Source organism: Hyla sarda, chromosome 6 (assembly GCF_029499605.1).
Source record: "Hyla sarda isolate aHylSar1 chromosome 6, aHylSar1.hap1, whole genome shotgun sequence".
Taxonomy (NCBI): domain Eukaryota; kingdom Metazoa; phylum Chordata; class Amphibia; order Anura; family Hylidae; genus Hyla; species Hyla sarda.
This window is the reverse complement of record NC_079194.1, coordinates 134,968,863-134,990,100: the sequence shown is the minus strand read 5'-3', so window position 1 is coordinate 134,990,100 and position 21,238 is coordinate 134,968,863. Positions and strand designations below refer to the sequence as shown.

Here is a 21,238-nt window from a genome sequence, read left to right as displayed (position 1 = left end):
CACCATAGGGGCTTCCTAAATGTGACATGCCCCCTATAAACCATTTTAGCAAAATTTGCTTTCCAAAAGACAAATGTGACTCCTTCTCTTCTGAGCATTGTAGTGTGCCCGCAGTGCACTTGATGTCCACACATGGGGTATTTCCATACTCAGTAGAGATGGGGTTACAAAATTTTTTTTTTTTTTTTGGGGGGGGGGGGGCATTTTCTCCTATTACCCCTTGTAAAAAAAAAAAAGTAACATTTGGGGAAAAAACGGCATTTTAGTGAAAAAAATGAATTTAATTTACACACTTTAACAAAAAGTCGTCAAACACCTGTAGGGTGTTAAGGCTCAATGTACCCCTTGTTACGTTCCTTGAGGGGTGTAGTTTCCAAAATAGTGTGCCATCTGTTTTTTTTTTGCTGTTCTGGTACCATAGAGGCTTCCTCAATGTGACATGCCCCCCAAAAACCATTTCAGAAAAACTCACTCTTCAAAATCCTATTGTCGCTCCTTACCTTCTGAGCCTTGTAGTGCACCCGTAGAGCACTAAACATCCACATATGTGGTATTTCCTTACTCAAGAGAAATTGGGTTAAAAATGTTAGGGTGATTTCTCTCCTTTTACCCCTTGTAAAAATTCAAAAACTGGGTCTACAAGAACATGAGAGTGTAAAAAATGAAGATTATGAATTTTCTCCTTCACTTTGCTGCTCTTCCTGTGAAACAAAAGGGTTAACACACTTACTGAATGTCATTTTGAATACTTTGAGGGGTGAAGTTGTTATAATGGGGTAATTTTATGAGGTATTTCTAATATGAAGGCCCCTCAAATCCACTTCAAAACTGAACTGGCCCCTGAAAAATTCAGATTTAGAAAATTTTGTGAAAAATTGGAAAATTGCTGCTGAACTGATGTCTTCCAAAAGTAAAAACATGTCAACTTTATGATGCCAACATAAAATAGACGTATTGTATATGTGAATCAATATATCATTTACTGCTGAGTGTGAACAATACGAGGTGGCTACTACTGGATCTGTGCAACTGACAGACTATCAGCCATACAACTGAACCAGCTGAGACGGAGGCCAAAGTGTACAAGTAATGCAGCGGAGGTGCTAGGACAAATGAAAGGAAAGTGGTATAAATATCAAAAAGGTCATGGCACACAATAGTTATCCGCACTCACCGCAAAGGCAAAACCAACTGCTCCTAAGTAGAGATGTTGTGACTTCCAGGAGGCGAAAGGTGCTCAGAAAGGCGATCACCGGTAATTTTGCGCACAAAGCGCTTCGTCCGGCCTTAAAGGCCGGTCGAAGCGCTTTGTGCGCGAAATTACCGGTGATCGCCTTTCTGAATGCTATGCACCTTTCGTCTCCTGGACGTCACGGCATCTCTACTTAGGAGCAGTTGGTTTTGCCTTTGCGGTGAGTGCGGATAACTATTGTGTGCTATGACCTTTTCAATATATAATTTATTTGGGATGTGCATTTTCCAATTTTCTAATTTTTCATCAAATTTTCTAATTTTTTACCAAGAATTGATGCAAATATCAACAAAAATTTACCACTAACATAAAGTAGAATATGTCACGTAAAAACATTCTCGGAATCAGAATAAACGGTAAAAGAATCCCAGAGTTATTAATGCATAAAGTGACAGTGGTCAGAATTGCAAAAAAGGGCTCAGTCCTTAAAGGGGTACTGCTATCACACCCCCTCCCATAGGCTTGCATTGAGGGGGCGGAGCATGACATCACACGGGGGCGGAGCCGTGACGTCACTATGCTCCGTCCTTGTGATCGCCAGTAATCAGGCTCTGAGCGAGCACGCTCCGGGGACTGATTCTAGCGGGGTGCGGCGTGGAAGATCCCCAGCGGTGGGACCCCCGCGATCAGGCATCTTATCCCCTATCCTTTGCATAGAGGATAAGATGTCTTAGCACCGGAGAACCCCTTTAAGGTGAAAATGGTCTGAGTCCTTAAACATCTCTTCTCAAGACTAAACAAATGTCATTCCTTTTAATTTTCCTCATACCTAAGATGTTCAATGCCCCTTGTTTATAAACGTCCCTTTTATGAACTGGTGCCCAAAACTGAACAGCATATTCCAGGTGCTTTATAAAGCAGTAGTATTATGTCCCTGTCCCACGTGTCCATGCCTCTTTTGATACATGACAATATTCTGCTGGCCTTAGAAGTAGCTGCCTGACATTCTGTAGTCTATGATCTACCAGTACACCCAGATCCTTATTCACCAGTGACTCCCAGTTTTACTCCACCCGACATATGTTGCATACAGGTAAGGCTCCTTTCACAATACCTCTACTGCCCGTCAGTAGCGGGTCCGTTGGAAGATAGAGGGAGAAAAGTTAGTGCTTGCGACATCTTTTTTTCCGTTATCTTCTGGCGGAATAATGGCCGCAATAATGGATGTCAGAGAATCCCATTCAAGTGAAAGGGATCCTCTGTGCCAGTTATGCCTCCCGTTGGGCACTGTTACACTAATGGCCGTTAAAGGAAAAAAAAAAGAAAGCCTAAACGGCCGTTTGTGTCGGTGCCCAGCGGCAGTGTGAAAGTAGCCTTATTAGTACCCAGGTGCATAACTTTACATTTATCCACATGAAAGAAGCTATCTGATTGGTTGCTATGGGCAACTACACCACTCTTCATGTGTTATATTATTATTGTGGATTGTTTTATTGAGACTTTATGATAGTCCAAGCTGTGGCTTTATAGATATTGCACGAATTACACTTCTCAGCATGTCAGTGGCTGGTAGTTGTAGTATCAACAGCCAGAGAGCAATGATTGAAGTTGAAATGCTTGTTATCTGCCACAGAAGCAAGGGCCGATATAATCACATTGCGGCCACTACTCATCTGAGAAGAAATCCCCCAGCTTCAGATTAGGGTGTGTGGTCTTTGCCCTTAAGTAAGATGGCCGTAGCTGTAACTCCCTTTGGTCACATGATGTAATCAGCGGCCGCTAGAGCGATGGTTTGTACGTGAGCTGGTCTGCTTAGCTTTGTCGCCAGAAGACGTAACCAGCGGCCATTTTGATAATGCTCGTAACAGCTGCGCAACAAATAGAAGTGACTACACAAGCATGGCCGCCAGGAGAACGGAGGGCACAGCTCTGGAATCTACAACCAGCACCTGACGTCATCCAAGTGTGTTTTCTCACTAAGCTTCCGGCGCACTCCGTGACGTCAAAGCCTTGGAGGCATGGAGGAGACAACATGAATAAAGGCTGGTTAGAGCTGGAGAGCGATCCAGGTATCTTGGGGCACAATATACAATGGCGGACATCACAGGGACTATGTAACTGCTCACCGACACCCGAGGACACGTAGAACTAGTCACTGAGATCATATTAAGGTTTACAACCAGTCACTGACCTCATAACACGTATATAACTATTCAGTGACATCATGGGATGTATATAACCAGTCACTGACCTCATAACACGTATATAACTATTCAGTGACATCATGGGATGTATATAACCAGTCACTGACCTCATAACACGTATATAACTATTCAGTGACATCATGAGATGTATATAACCAGTCACTGACCTCATAACACGTATATAACTATTCAGTGACATCATGGGATGTATATAACCAGTCACTGACCTCATAACACGTATATAACTATTCAGTGACATCATGGGATGTATATAACCAGTCACTGACCTCATAACACGTATATAACTATTCAGTGACATCATGGGATGTATACAACCAGTCACTGACATCATAACACGTATATAACTATTCAGTGACATCATGGGATGTATATAACCAGTCACTGACCTCATAACACGTATATAACTATTCAGTGACATCATGACACGTATATAACCAGTCACTGACCTCATAACACGTATATAACTATTCAGTGACATCATAACACGTATATAACCAGTCACTGACCTCATAACACGTATATAACTATTCAGTGACATCATAACACGTATATAACTATTCAGTGACATCATAACACGTATATAACTATTCAGTGACATCATAACACGTATATAACTATTCAGTGACATCATGGGATGTATATAACCAGTCACTGACCTCATAACACGTATATAACTATTCAGTGACATCATGGGATGTATACAACCAGTCACTGACATCATAACACGTATATAACTATTCAGTGACATCATGGGATGTATATAACCAGTCACTGACCTCATAACACGTATATAACTATTCAGTGACATCATGACACGTATATAACCAGTCACTGACCTCATAACACGTATATAACTATTCAGTGACATCATAACACGTATATAACCAGTCACTGACCTCATAACACGTATATAACTATTCAGTGACATCATAACACGTATATAACTATTCAGTGACATCATAACACGTATATTACTATTCAGTGACATCATGGGATGTATACAACCAGTCACTGACATCATAACACGTATATAACTGTTCAGTGACATCATGGGATGTATACAACCAGTCACTGACATCATAACACGTATATAACTGTTCAGTGACATCATGGGATGTATATAACCAGTCACTGACATCATAACACGTATATAACTATTCAGTGACATCATGGGATGTATATAACCAGTCACTGACCTCATAACACGTATATAACTATTCAGTGACATCATGGGATGTATACAACCAGTCACTGACATCATAACACGTATATAACTGTTCAGTGACATCATGGGATGTATATAACCAGTCACTGACATCATAACACGTATATAACTGTTCAGTGACATCATGGGATGTATATAACCAGTCACTGACCTCATAACACGTATATAACTATTCAGTGACATCATGAGATGTATATAACCAGTCACTGACCTCATAACACGTATATAACTATTCAGTGACATCATGGGATGTATATAACCAGTCACTGACCTCATAACACGTATATAACTATTCAGTGACATCATGGGATGTATATAACCAGTCACTGACCTCATAACACGTATATAACTATTCAGTGACATCATGGGATGTATACAACCAGTCACTGACATCATAACACGTATATAACTATTCAGTGACATCATGGGATGTATATAACCAGTCACTGACCTCATAACACGTATATAACTATTCAGTGACATCATGACACGTATATAACCAGTCACTGACCTCATAACACGTATATAACTATTCAGTGACATCATAACACGTATATAACCAGTCACTGACCTCATAACACGTATATAACTATTCAGTGACATCATAACACGTATATAACTATTCAGTGACATCATAACACGTATATAACTATTCAGTGACATCATAACACGTATATAACTATTCAGTGACATCATGGGATGTATATAACCAGTCACTGACCTCATAACACGTATATAACTATTCAGTGACATCATGGGATGTATACAACCAGTCACTGACATCATAACACGTATATAACTATTCAGTGACATCATGGGATGTATATAACCAGTCACTGACCTCATAACACGTATATAACTATTCAGTGACATCATGACACGTATATAACCAGTCACTGACCTCATAACACGTATATAACTATTCAGTGACATCATAACACGTATATAACCAGTCACTGACATCATAACACGTATATAACTATTCAGTGACATCATAACACGTATATAACTATTCAGTGACATCATAACACGTATATTACTATTCAGTGACATCATGGGATGTATACAACCAGTCACTGACATCATAACACGTATATAACTGTTCAGTGACATCATGGGATGTATACAACCAGTCACTGACATCATAACACGTATATAACTGTTCAGTGACATCATGGGATGTATATAACCAGTCACTGACATCATAACACGTATATAACTATTCAGTGACATCATGGGATGTATATAACCAGTCACTGACCTCATAACACGTATATAACTATTCAGTGACATCATGGGATGTATACAACCAGTCACTGACATCATAACACGTATATAACTGTTCAGTGACATCATGGGATGTATATAACCAGTCACTGACATCATAACACGTATATAACTGTTCAGTGACATCATGGGATGTATATAACCAGTCACTGACCTCATAACACGTATATAACTATTCAGTGACATCATGACACGTATATAACTATTCAGTGACATCATGGGATGTATATATCCAGTCACTGACATCATAACACGTATATAACTATTCAGTGACATCATGACACGTATATAACTATTCAGTGACATCATGGGATGTATATAACCAGTCACTGACCTCATAACACGTATATAACTATTCAGTGACATCATGGGATGTATATAACCAGTCACTGATCTCATAACACGTATATAACTATTCAGTGACATCATGACACGTATATAACCAGTCACTGACCTCATAACACGTATATAACTATTCAGTGACATCATAACACGTATATAACCAGTCACTGACCTCATAACACGTATATAACTATTCAGTGACATCATAACACGTATATAACTATTCAGTGACATCATAACACGTATATAACTATTCAGTGACATCATAACACGTATATTACTATTCAGTGACATCATGGGATGTATACAACCAGTCACTGACATCATAACACGTATATAACTGTTCAGTGACATCATGGGATGTATACAACCAGTCACTGACATCATAACACGTATATAACTGTTCAGTGACATCATGGGATGTATATAACCAGTCACTGACATCATAACACGTATATAACTATTCAGTGACATCATGGGATGTATATAACCAGTCACTGACCTCATAACACGTATATAACTATTCAGTGACATCATGGGATGTATACAACCAGTCACTGACATCATAACACGTATATAACTGTTCAGTGACATCATGGGATGTATATAACCAGTCACTGACATCATAACACGTATATAACTGTTCAGTGACATCATGGGATGTATATAACCAGTCACTGACATCATAACACGTATATAACTATTCAGTGACATCATGGGATGTAGATAACCAGTCACTGACATCATAACACGTATATAACTATTCAGTGACATCATGACACGTATATAACTATTCAGTGACATCATAACACGTATATAACTATTCAGTGACATCATAACACGTATATTACCAGTCACTGACATCATAACACATATATAACTATTCAGTGACATCATAACAAGTATATAACCAGTCACTGACCTCATAACAGGTATATAACTATTCAGTGACATCATGACACGTATATAACTATTCAGTGACATCATAACACGTATATAACTATTCAGTGACATCATAACACGTATATAACCAGTCACTGACATCATAACACGTATATAACTATTCAGTGACATCATAACAAGTATATAACCAGTCACTGACCTCATAACACGTATATAACTATTCAGTGACATCATGACACATATATAACTATTCAGTGACATCATAACACGTATATAACTATTCAGTGACATCATGAGATGTATATAACCAGTCACTGACCTCATAACACGTATATAACTATTCAGTGACATCATGGGATGTATATAACCAGTCACTGACATCATAACATGTATATAACTATTCAGTGACATCATAACACGTATATAACTATTCAGTGACATCATGAGATGTATATAACCAGTCACTGACCTCATAACACGTATATAACTATTCAGTGACATCATGGGATGTATATAACCAGTCACTGACATCATAACATGTATATAACTATTCAGTGACATAATGGGATGTATATATCCAGTCACTGACATCATAGCACGGATATAACCAGTCACTTTCATCATAGCACATATATAACCAGTTACTGATCTCACAGGATGTATATAACCACTTAACAGTCAATAAAAGGAAGCATAATATATATACTGACCATATGTAATCCTTTACTGACATCACAGTCTGTGTCTAACCATTTACTGACATGACAGGATGTATCTAACTGCTTACTAACATCACATGACATATATAATGACATCACAGGTTGTATATAACCATTAACTGATATCCAGGATGGGATGTATATAACAATTTACAGACATCACAGGATGTATATAACCATTTGCTGACATTACAGGATGTATATAACCATTACTGACATCACAGGATGTATATAACCATTTACTGACATCACAGGATGTATATAACCATTTGCTGACATTACAGGATGTATATAACCATTTACTGACATCACACAATGTATATAACCATTTACTGACATCACACAATGTATATAACCATTTACTGACATCACACAATGTATATAACCATTTACTGACATCACACAATGTATATAACCATTTACTGACATCACACGATGTATATAACCATTTACTGACATCACACGATGTATATAACCATTTACTGACATCACACGATGTATATAACCATTTACTGACATCACACAATGTATATAACCATTTACTGACATCACACGATGTATATAACCATTTACTGACATCACACGATGTATATAACCATTTACTGACATCACACGATGTATATAACCATTGACCGACATCACACAATGTACCGTATTTATCGGGGTATACCACGCACCGGCCTATAACACGCACCCACATTTTACCAAGGATATTTGGGTAAAAAAAGTTTGTTACCCAAATATCCATGGTAAAATGAGGGTGCGTGTGTGCGCGTGTATACCCCGATACACCCCCAGGAAAGTCAGGGGGAGAGAGGCCATCACTGCCCGCTTCTCTCCCCCTGCCTTTCCTGGGGTCTAGAGCCGTGCTGCCGGCCCTTCTCACCCCCTGGTTATCGGCGCCGCTGCCAGTTCTGTCCCCCTGACTATTGGTGCCGGCGCCGATAGCCAGGGGAGAGAAGCGGCGCCGATAGCCAGGGGGAGAGAAGGGGCAGCGGCACCCATTGCCGGCGCCCCGTTGCCTCCCCCCATCCCCGGTGGCATAATTACCTGTTGCCGGGGTCGGGTCCGCACTGCTGCAGGCCTCCGGCGTGCCTCCCCTGCGTCGTTGCTATGCATGGCGCGGCGCACCCATTGCCGGCGCCGCTGCCCCTTCTCTTCCCCTGGCTGTCGGCGCCGCTTCTCTCCCCCTGGCTATCGGCGCCGGCACCGATAGTCAGGGGGAGAGAAGGGCCGGCAGCAGGGCTCTAGACCCCAGGAAAGGCAGGGGGAGAGAAGCGGGCAGCGACGGCCTCTCCCCCTGCCTTTCCTGGGGGTGTATCGGCGTATAACACGCACATAGACTTTAGGCTAAAAATTTTAGCCTAAAAAGTGTGTGTTATATGCCGATAAATACGGTATATAACCATTTACTGACATCACACAATGTTATATAACCATTTACTGACATCTCAAGTTATATAACCATTTACTGACATCACACAATGTATATAACCATTTACTGACATCACACAATGTATATAACCATTTACTGACATCACGGGATGTATATAACCATTTACTGACATCACACGATGTATATAACCATTTACTGACATCACACGATGTATATAACCATTTACTGACATCACACAATGTATATAACCATTTACTGACATCACACAATGTATATAACCATTTACTGACATCACGGGATGTGTATAACCATTTACTGATGTCACGGGATGTGTATAACCATTTACTGGTGTCACGGGATGTATATAACCATTTCTGACATCACACGATGTATATAACCATTTACTGAGATCACATGATGTATATAAACATTAACTAAAATCACAGGGTATACAGTCATGGCTGTAAATGTTGGCACCCCTGAAATGTTTCTAGAAAAGGAGGTATTTCTCACAGAAAAGGATTGCAGTAACACATGTTTTGTTATACACATGTTTATTATTCCCTTTGTGTGTATTGGAACTAAACCAAAAAAGGGAGGAAAAAAAGCAAATTGGACATAATGTCACACCAAACTCCAAAAATGGGATGGACAAAATTATTGGCACCCTTTAAAAATTGAGGAAAAATAAGATTGTTTCAAGCATGTGATGCTCCTTTAAACTCACCTTGGGCAAGTAACAGGTGTGGGCAATGTAAAAATCACACCTGAAAGCAGATAAAAAGGAGAGAAGTTCACTTAGTCTTTGCATTGTTTGTCTGTGTGTGTCACATGAAGCATGGGGAGAAGAGAACTGTCTGGGGACTTGAGAACCCAAATTATGGAAAAATAGCAACAATCTCAAGGTTACAAGTCCATCTCCAGAGATCTAGATTTGCCTTTGTCCACAGTGCGCAACAAGTTTGCAACCCATGGCACTGTAGCTAATCTCCCTGGGCGTAGATGGGAGAGAAAAATTTATGAAAGGTATCAATGCAGGATAGTCCGGATGGTAGATAAGCAGCCCCAAACAAGTTCCAAAGATATTCAAGCTGTCCGTCAGCGCGAACTATCCGTTGACATTTAAATGAAATGAAATGCTATGGCAGGAGACCCAGGAGGACCCCACTGCTGACACAGAGACATAAAAAAGCAAGACTACATGTTGCCAAAATGAACTTGAGTAAGCCAAAATCCTTCTGGGAAAACGTCTTGTGGACGGATGAGACCAAGATAGAGCTTTGGTAAAGCACATCATTCTACTGTTTACCGAAAATCGAATGAGTCATACAAAGAAAAGAACACAGTACCTACAGTGAAATATGTGGGAGCTTCAATGATATTTTTTTTTTTTTTTTGCTGCCTCTGGCACTGGGTGCCTTGATTGTGTGCAAGGTGTCATGAAATCTGAGGATTACCAATGGATTTTGGGTTGCACTGTACAGCCCAGTGTCAGAAAGCTGGGTTTGCGTCCAAAATCTGGGGTCTTCCAGCAGGACAATGACCCCAAACATACTTCAAAAAGCACCCAGAAATGGATGGCATCAAAGCGCTGAAGAGTTCTGAAGTGACCAGCAATGAGTCCAGATCTAAATCCTATTGAACACCTGTGGAGAGATCTTAAAATTGCTGTTGGGAAAAGGCGCCTTCCAATAAGAGACCTGGAACAGTTTGCAAAGGAAGAGTGCTCCAACATTCCGGCTGAGAGGTGTAAGAAGCTTATTGATGGTTATAGGAAGTAGGGATCGTCCGATATCAATTTTTTAAGGGCCGATACCGATAATCTGGTACGTTTCAAGCCGATAACCTATACCGATATCCCGGTATAAGTTATCGGCTATTTAATACCCCCCGGCGGGGCAGTAGCCCCTGCAGATCAATGATTTAAACCGGGCGCTTTAAATCTATGAACTTCAGCGGCTTTTGCGGGGCCAGAGACCGCCACCCGCTTCTCTCCCCCTGCCTGTCCTGGGGTCCTCCCTAGTCCAACCACCACCGCTGTCCCATTGCCTCCCCCATCCCTGGTGTTATAATTACCTGTTCTCAGGGTCCGCGATACGTCTGGCTCCTGTGACGTCCTGCGCTATCACTGTGTGCACTGGCGGTGACGTCACGTTGAGGAAGTCACTCGTCATTGCGCTGCGCAGCGCCCAGCAACAGCACAGGACGTATCGCGGACCCCGGGAACAGGTAATTACAACACCGGGGATGGGGGAGGCAATGGGGTAGCGGCGGCGGTATGTGCCAGAGGATGGGGGAGGCAATGGGGTAGCGGCGGCGGTATGTGCCAGAGGATGGGGGAGGCAATGGGGTAACAGCGGCGGTATGTGCCAGAGGATGGGGGAGGCAATGGGGCGGATGTATGTGGCCAGAGGATGGGGAGGCAATGGGGCAGCGGCGGCGGTGGTAGTCTCTGGCCGGGGGGCGGGGCATTATCGGCATATCGGCAAAATAATTGCTGATACCGATAATGTCCAAAATCGTGAATATCGGCCAAACCGATAATCGGTCGATCCCTAATAGGAAGCGACTGATTTCAGTAATTTTTTCCAATGGTTATGCAACCAAATATGAAGTTTTGGTGCCAATAATTTTGTCCAGCCCATTTTTGGAGTTTGGTGTGATATTATGTCCAATTTGCTTTTTTCCTCCCTTTTTTGGTTTAGTTCCAATACACACAAAGGGAATAAACGTGTGTATAGCAAAACATGTGTTACTGAAATCCTCTTCTGTGAGAAATACTTAATTTTCTTCTTTCAAATTTTAGGGGTGCCAACATTTACGGCCATGACTGTAGATACTATTTACTGACATCACAGGAGATGAATAACCATATACTCTCATCAGATTACATATATAACCATATACTGACATCACAGGAGATGAATAACCATATACTCTCATCAGATTACATATATAACCATATACTGACATCACAGGAGATGAATAACCATATACTCTCATCAGATTACATATATAACCATATACTGACATCAGATTACATATATAACCATATACTGACATCACAGGAGATGAATAACCATATACTCTCATCAGATTACATATATAACCATATACTCACATCAGATTACATATATAACCATATACTGACATCACAGGAGATGAAAAACCATATACTCTCATCAGATTACATATATAACCATATACTGACATCACAGGAGATGAAAAACCATATACTCTCATCAGATTACATATATAACCATATACTGACATCACAGGAGATGAATAACCATATACTCTCATCAGATTACATATATAACCATATACTGACATCACAGGAGATGAATAACCATATACTCTCATCAGATTACATATATAACCATATACTGACATCACAGGAGATGAATAACCATATACTGACATTAGATTACATCACAGGATGTATAGAACCATTTACTGACATCACAGATTGTACAGAACATAATTATGTTCAATTATGACAAAAAGAAAGGGTTCAGTGTCCAATACAAACACTTGAAAAACCTAACAAGAAACATGTAGTGTAGCAAATAGCAAATTTGATTAAGTATCCATATAGAATAAAAGAATATTAATATTTCTGACTGTTTTTGCTCTATTTAATATACTTAATATTTATTTGAATATTCTTTTATTCTATATGGATACTTAATAAAATGTGCTATTTGTTACACTACATGTGTTTTGGTGTCACTTGGTTTTGGTTTTTCTATTGTAATATAATGTAATATACAGTAATACAATATAATATTACTGCAGCTAGTAGTAGTAATAAAAATAATAAGAATGAGAATTGGCCATAAGATAAAAGTGGATAAGGATAGGCTCACGTTGCCGTCGGGCTCTGCTAAAGGGAAATCCGTCATAACAATGAGAATTTAGCAGAGAAAAAAAATGCATGCGCTATGTTTTTTCTCCAGTAAACTACCGGATCTCCAAAGGTCCCCATTCAAGTCAATGGGAGCCGTTGTGACCCTGTGGTAACCCGGTGGTGTCAGTTGTGTGCCAACTTGTTTTGGGGCCATTTGCATAGTCAATACACTTCAATGGGATTCTGCTGTCCCATTCACACAGCAGAATTTCAGAGTTCCATTAAAGTGAAAGGACAATAAATTTCTGCGGAATTTACAGCATAGTTTTTATGCAGAATTCCGTGGAGAAATTCTGCAGTGTGAACATAGCCTTAGGCTCAAGTTGTATTGGCTAGATGACTGGATGAAAACCTCTCCACACTGGGAGGTCTTGTGGGGTGTTACTGGTGTGCAGCAAATAGTACCTACTAGGGATCGACCGATAATCGGTATGGCCGATATTATCGGGCGATAATCACGATTTTGGGCATTATCGGCAATTACCTTGCCGATAAGCAGATAATGCACCGCCCCTACCGCACCGCGACCGCCCCCCGACCCACCGCACCGCGTCGCACCCCCCACCGTAGTGCTAGGCGGTGTACCGGTATGAACCGGATACCGTTTTTTTTCTCCCACGGTATGGATTTTTGCCCACACCGCTATACCGGTCGGGCCCCTCCCCCACCCTCCGAGTCAATAAAAAAAATTTAACTTACCCGTGGTCCGGGCCATCCATCCTTCCTTCTTAGTGTCCGGCGGTATTCCGGGTGGAGGGTGAACCGGTCCGGGCTGTCCTTCTCCGGGGGTCCTCTTCTCCACTCCGGGCAGGCTCCGGCCTAGTACGCTGCATAGACGCCGCTACTCCGTGACGTCAGGTGCGTCGCTGCGCAGCGGCGTCTATGCAGCGTTACTAGGCCATAGCCTGCCCGGAGTGGAGAAGAGGACCCCCGGAGAAGGACAGCCCGGACCGGTTCACCCTCCACCTGGAATGCTGCCGGACACTACAGGAAGGATGGATGGCCCGGACCACCCTCCCCGGACGGTCCCTGCAGCAACTGGGAAGGTGAGTCAGGGTTCTGGGATGGACAGGGGTCTGTATAATATACTATACCTACAGTAGGCCCTCCAGCTGTTGCAAAACTACAACTCCCAGCATGCCCGGACAGCCAACGGCTGTCCGGGCATGCTGGGAGTAGTAGTTTTGCAACAGCTGGAGGCACCCCTAGGCGCGGCGGGGGGAGCGGTGGCGGTGATAGGTCTCAGGACCCCCGATCATGCAGGGGGAGAGAAGTGGGTGGTGGCGGCGGCGGCGGCCTATGGCACCGCAAAAGCCACTGCAGTGCATTGATTTAAAGCGCCCGCTTTAAATCAATGATCTGCAGCGATGTCGCAGGGGGATAAATAGACGATAACTTATACCGGAATATCGGTATAAATTATCGGCTATCGGCCCTAACCTCCACAGATTCTCGGTATCGGCCCTAAAAAAACGATATCGGTCAATCCCTAGTACCTACAAAAAGTGGTCCATCCCCACAGAAGAGCTACTCTGGCACAAATTGGTGAAAAAATACTGACACACTGTGCACACCAGCATGCTGTGTAGTCTGGTCAGAGTGTGTATGCTACATAAAGGGGGAGATTTATCAAAACCTGTGGAGAGGAAGAGCGTACCAGTTGTCCATAGCAACCAATCAGCTTGCTTCTTTTATTTCACAGAGGCCTTTTCAAAAAATAAAGAAGCAATCTGGTTGCTATGGGCAACTGCACCTCTTTTCCTCTGCACAGATTTTGATAAGTCTCCCCAAAGTGTTTACAATGGGCATGTGAGCATCAGAACTGGACCATGGAGCAATGGAAAAATGGATCTGGTCAGATGAATAATTTTTCTTCCACATGTGGTTAACTGTGTGCATCACTTACCTAGAGAGATGACACCAGAATGTTCTGCTGGGAAACCTTGGTATTCATGTGGATATTACTTTGACACCCACATAAAGCTGCAGACCAAGTAGCATGGCAGGGTGGACAATACACCCTGCTTTAGGACCCTATTAGGCTGGGTTCACACTACAATTTAACTATATGAGAACTGGATGCGGCTGGAGGGGAGTGAAAACCGGGCGCTCCCGTTTCTCAGCCAGACCCGGCCCGTATCTAATTCATTTCAATGAGCCGACCAGAGTCAAATGGTGACTCCGGTCGGGTCATTTTTGCCCCGTATTCAGTTTTCTGACTGGACTTAAAACCGTGGTATGCTTCGGTTTTAGGTCCGGTCACAAAAACCGATATCCAGATACGGGGCAAAAATGAGGCGGCCGGAGTCACCGTTTGATTATGGGCTAATATGGCCCCATCTAATAGGGCTAGTGATCAGCTGATGAGCAAACATCCATTCATTGGCTGATTGGGCCTTCCTGACCTGCCAAAAAATCATTGTCCCGTGTAATAGCGGACATTTGGCTGGCGTCTTATTCCTTTGAGCCTTGTGAAGGCTCTACAAGAAAGCACGGATCACAGAGATTGGTGCGTGTTTATCAAAATATAAAAACCTTACTGCAACTTATTTTCAAGAATGGTTTGAGAGACATGACAAAGAATTTAGGGTTTTTGCTTTGACTCCAAAATCCCTGTATGAAAATTGGCTCTGATCCATGGATGCCAAACCTTAACACTTACAGGATCTGTTGCTGATCTTGGTGGCAGATGCTTCAAGACACCATCAAAAGTCACTTAGGGTCCATGTCTTGGGTCAGAGCTGTTTTGGCACCATGATTGAGACCTACACAATTTTAGGCAGGTGGATTTAAAGGGGTACTCTGCCTCTAGATATCTTTTCCCTAATCGCAGGAAAAGATGTCTGATCGTTGGGTCCCCCCACGATCTATGTGCAGCACCCGGCATTCGTTTAGAATGCTGGGGGCGGGGCGGTGATGTCACGACCCCTGCCGCCAGTTTGGAACAAAGTGTTCTGAACGCAGGGGCAGCGGAATACCCCTTTAATGTGATGGCTGATGCGGGTATATAACCATGTATTTACATCAGGAGGACATATATAACCATTTACTGACACCACAGGACTCCCTCAGGACTCTCAGGATTTCAATATTCACTTCTCTTTCTGTATTACAGGGCTCTTCACGTTGCTGGTGGAGGATTTTGGTGAGTGGTTATTTTACCGATGTCAGGAAATAGTTTTCAGGACTATGAAATTTTTCTCTATGTTCTGCTAATAAAGGGGATATCATAATAGGAGCTGTATAGATGTTTAAAGGGGTACTCCCCTGGAATTTTTTTAATTTATTTTTTAAATCAACTGGTGCCAAAAAGTTAAACAGATTTGTAAATTACTTCTATTTAAAAATCTTAATCCTCCCAGTACTTATCAGCTGTTGTATGCTCCACAGGAAGTTATTTTCTTTTTGAATTTCCTTTCTGTCTGACCACAGTGATCTCTGCTGACACCTCTGTCCATTTTAGGAACTGTCTGGAGCAGGAGAGATTTGCTGTGGGGATTTGTCTCTGCTCTGGACAGTTCCTAAAATTGACAGAGGTGTCAGCAGAGAGCACTGTGGTCAGGCAAAAAGGAAATTCAAAAAGAAAAGAATTTCCTCTGATAAGTACTGGAAGGGGCGGAGTCCTGAGGTCACAGACTTCCGTCCCGGACTCGCGACTCAGAGCCTCCAGCGGTTGCGGTGTAAAAAGAGGTGGGTACCGCATGCAATAATGCGGGACCCCCCACGATCAGACATCTTATCCCCTATCCTTTGGATAGGGGATAAGATGTCTAGGGTGGGAGTACCCCTTTAACTTTCTGTCACCAGTTGATTAAAAAAAAAATGTTTTCCAGCGGAGTACCCCTTTAAACAGAAAAGGCAGTGCTGCTAGAAATAAGATCCTGTGCATGGAAACCCATAATCCAGCTGTGGACACAGGATCTCCTCCCATACAGGTTCTTTGCCTTCTTGCTGCACTGTTTATTTGTTGTTTGTTCATTAGCCTGGGTTCACACCACGTTTTTGCAATACAGTTCCCGTATACGTTTTGAATTTGAAAACCCTATGGAACCGCATTGAAAACCGTATACATTGACTCTCCATTGAAAAACGTACGCCAAAAGATGCATCAGGTTGTGTCTGTTCTGCATCTTGTACGGTTTTGTCAGGTTTTTTTCTTTACCCGTACCCAAAACCTTCGTAAAAATTGAAACGTATAAATTTTTTTAAAACATGGGAGTCAATGGGAACCGTACAGAACCGTATGTGCGTACGGTTCCATCTGGTTTGCACCATACGGTTTTTGATGTTGCCCAGTTTTTTCTTGGAATTTCAATCAAACAAGTGAAACTTAATTCATAATGGAGTTTTTTTCTTAAAAAACTGATTCAACCCGACATCATTTTTCAAACCGTATACGGATTACAATTTGTACACATGTTTTGATACAGTTTAGTCAGGTTTTGAGGAATCCGTTCTTTTTAGCAAAAACCTGATCCGGGAACTGTATTGCAAAAACGTGGTGTGAACCCAGCCTTAGGCTGACAGAAGAACACTATGATAACCTAGTCATGGAGGTCTGGTAATGATTTCACTTGTCTTCTACTGTTTTTTGCTTTAGGTGTGAAGGGTGTGCAAGTGGAAGAGATCTATGATCTGCAGAGCAAGTGCCCAGGGTATGATGTCCGCTATTCCACATGTGTGTAACCCCTGACATCTGTCTGCTCACTCCTGACTTATTCCTTCCTTCCCCACAGGCCTGTTTATGGCTTCATCTTCTTATTCAAATGGATCGAGGAACGACGCTCGCGACGTAAAGTGTCCACCCTGCTGGATGACACGTCAGTCATGGAGGATGAGGTGGTCAATAACATGTTCTTTGCCCATCAGGTGACTAGTAAGATTATATTCCATCCTCTTTTATCCTCTTAGCATCAGAACAGTGAGAGTAAACAGCGGCCTTGCTCCTCTTTTTCCACAATACGACATGGTTTCTGGCCCCCACTGGCCTTCTCCTTCTCATCCTTGTTTCCTTCTGTTGCAGTTGATCCCTAATTCCTGTGCTACTCATGCCCTCCTGAGTGTTCTCCTGAACTGCAATGGGGTACACCTGGGGCCGACTCTGAGCCGTATCAAGGACTTCACCAAAGGCTTCAGCCCAGAGGTAATAATAGCAGCCAACCTTGTTATTGCTTCTTGCATGAATTCTCTTTCCCCCATTCCCTTGATGTTAGTCAGCATGCTGGGAGTATCTGTTTTACTGGAGAGCTAGTATCACCACCCATTGTACAAATTTGTTTGGAAAATGAAAATATGACTTCAAAATGCTGCCTGAATGCAAAACTTACAGACTTAAAAGGGGTATGCCTTATCAAAGGATAAAGGGGTATCAAAGGATAGGGGATAAGATGAATGATCGCAGGGGTCCCGCCACTGGGGAACCCCCGCGATCTTGTTGCAGCCCCCGGCATTCTGTGCTGGGCGCTGCCTTCGAGTCGGGGATGTGACGTGACGGCCACGCCCCCTCCAGTCATATCTATGAGAGGGGGTGTGACGCCATCACGCCCTCTCCCATAGACATGAATGGATGGGTCGTGGTGTGACGTCACTAGGGGGCGTGGCCGTCACGTCCCCGTCCCGGAGGCAGCGCCCAGCACAGAATGATGGGGGCTGCACCAAGATTGTGGGGATTCCCAGTGTCGGGACCCCTGCGTTCATACATCGTAATATGTATAAAGCCAGAATACTCCTTTAAAGGAGTTATCCAAGACTGGAAAAACACAGCTGCTTTATTCCAGAAACAGTTTGACATTTATCCTCAGTTTGTGTGTGGTATTGCAGCTCAGTTCCACCAAAGTTTTGTCAAGTTGTAATTTGTGGTAAATGCCTGAAATACGTTAAAACTGGGTGACTACTATTTAGATTGCCGAAATTGCTCTCACATGGGTTATCAGCATGTATAGGAGACAGGAAATCCCCCCAGTTTATCAGGGTTTCCACTTCGTTTTTCTCCTACATTTATTGTGTATGTCAGAAAAGCTCCTTCTTTACAGGCTAAATATCTTCCTAGGGTTCTATTAATCTGATTATTTTAAGTTAGTATACTGCAAAAATGTTGTATTAATCCCTCACAGGCAAAAGTTTGAATGTCACTGTTAGGTCTCTTTCGTGTTTAACATATACTTTGGGAGCTTTTTCCAATGTATATGTTAAACAGAGGGGAAAAACACAGTGTGAACCCAGCCTAATATGGAACAGGAGATGCAATGGAGCAGACTCAATACGATAAGGGGTACTCCGCCCCTAGACATCTTATCCCCTATCCAAAGGATTGGAGATTAGATGTCTAATCACGTGGGTCCCGCTGCTTGGAAACCCCGCAATCTCCAGCAGGAGTTCGCGAGGGTTCCCAGCGGCAGGACCCCCGCGATCGGACATCTTATCCCCAATCCTTTGGATAGGGGATAAGATGTCTAGGGGCGGAGAACCCCTTTAAGTGTTTATTCCTCTCTGATCAGCATTATACAGGTCACATATAGAAATATTTTTCTCCTCCCTTAGAGTAAAGGTTACGCCATTGGGAACGCTCCTGAACTGGCGAAAGCTCACAACAGCCATGCCAGGTAAGAACCTCAGAGTTGTGCAGAAAATCTGCAACAAAATCTCAAATCTTGTGTACATAGCCTGGAATCCTGCTGCTGTTTTTTTTATTTATTTTTTATTCGTTTTATAGAAGAGTAAATAAAGATCAACCAACAGGCCCAATAAAGTGAACAAAGTCCCGTTCGCATTACAATATATCAAGGCACTTGAAGTTCAATGCAATTAAACATAATTTAAACGACAATGGTATCTATTGTATAATGCAATATTTTGGACAATGAGTAAAGAACACAAAACTGTGAGAAACTAGACCAGTCAGCGAACATACACCTAGAGTACTAGTATGGAGTATAACTTCGAGACAAGTAGGTACCACCTTAATATAAAAATAGGGAAATTGAAAAAAAGTGGGGAGGGGAAAACTAGAAAAGGGAGAGTGGAGGTGTTACACAGCAGACCCATGCATGAGAATAAAATACAGAAGGCTAACAAACATGACATAGAAGAGGTGCAAAACGAATGCCTCATAAAACAACCACTCTTGGCCCCGGGAGGCGGTCACAGAGTCCTAGGAAGAGACATAGGGGGACATGTATCAAATATTTTACCCCTGTTTTGTGTGTATTTTTTTGCGCAAAATTTTGCGCAAGCCCTTTTTTTTGCGCACGTTTTGGTAGAGCATGTCCTCCAGATGTGGCTGAATCAGGGTACCTTGGAGTGACATCTATAGTACACATGGATTTATTACCTGCGTTCTTTTCCTTTGCACCAAAAATTTTGACGCAAGTGCGTCTTTTTCCCCGTAAATATAAGCCAACTTTAACTGCACGTAGCGATCCTTTCTATTTCTGAAGGAAAGTTCTACTAAGGAACCACCAGAATGTTTTTACTTTCCCATCTCAATTCCTCCTTTGGTTTGCTTTATATTGCTTTTTACTCCTTGGTTATTCCAAAGCACTTTTAAAATAATTTGCATATAGAATATTTGTTTACAGTTCAGTTATTCACTAGATCACTTGTATTTTGGTTTTGTTATTTTATGATCCAACAATTTAATACATTTACATAGGAAATGTTTGATATCTTACTTATCATTGAACAAGCTCCGTCACATTAAAATAGCTTTGTAATCCACTTAACACTGTAGATCATTCTCCTTTTATTTTTACAAGTTACTGCTTTCCGTTATACTTTTCCCCAGCGCCCGGTAAGATGGTGGCTATCACTGATAACCAGCCATCTTACCATGTGACCACGGGGGGTTTCATCCAACCCCCCCCCCCCCCCCCAGTGATCGCTGCTATCAGTCAATTCTGACTAGCTGATAGCATCGTTTTGCTATGAGAATACTTAGCAGCGTGGTGTGTGAGTCCGGATCACGGGGATCGGGACACACACCACTCTGCTAAGTGCCCCTTACCCGTCCCCCAGCGTCACTTACCCGGCCATGCGGTGTC

The 21,238-nt window shown here is 42.3% G+C and overlaps 1 protein-coding gene across 1 annotated transcript in view; it reads left to right on the top strand.

The window, feature by feature from the left end:
- The first annotated feature begins 2,682 nt into the window (after positions 1 to 2,682).
- The window catches only part of BAP1 (BRCA1 associated protein 1), a 37,514-nt gene continuing 18,958 nt past the window's right edge, over positions 2,683 to 21,238 (top strand). Inside the window, exons 1-6 of the mRNA XM_056525106.1 lie at positions 2,683 to 3,261; positions 16,315 to 16,344; positions 17,800 to 17,854; positions 17,936 to 18,068; positions 18,223 to 18,342; positions 19,740 to 19,801. Of these exons, the coding sequence (XP_056381081.1) occupies positions 3,048 to 3,261; positions 16,315 to 16,344; positions 17,800 to 17,854; positions 17,936 to 18,068; positions 18,223 to 18,342; positions 19,740 to 19,801 (614 nt within the window). The 5' untranslated portion in view covers positions 2,683 to 3,047. The remainder of the gene's footprint in view (positions 3,262 to 16,314; positions 16,345 to 17,799; positions 17,855 to 17,935; positions 18,069 to 18,222; positions 18,343 to 19,739; positions 19,802 to 21,238) is intronic.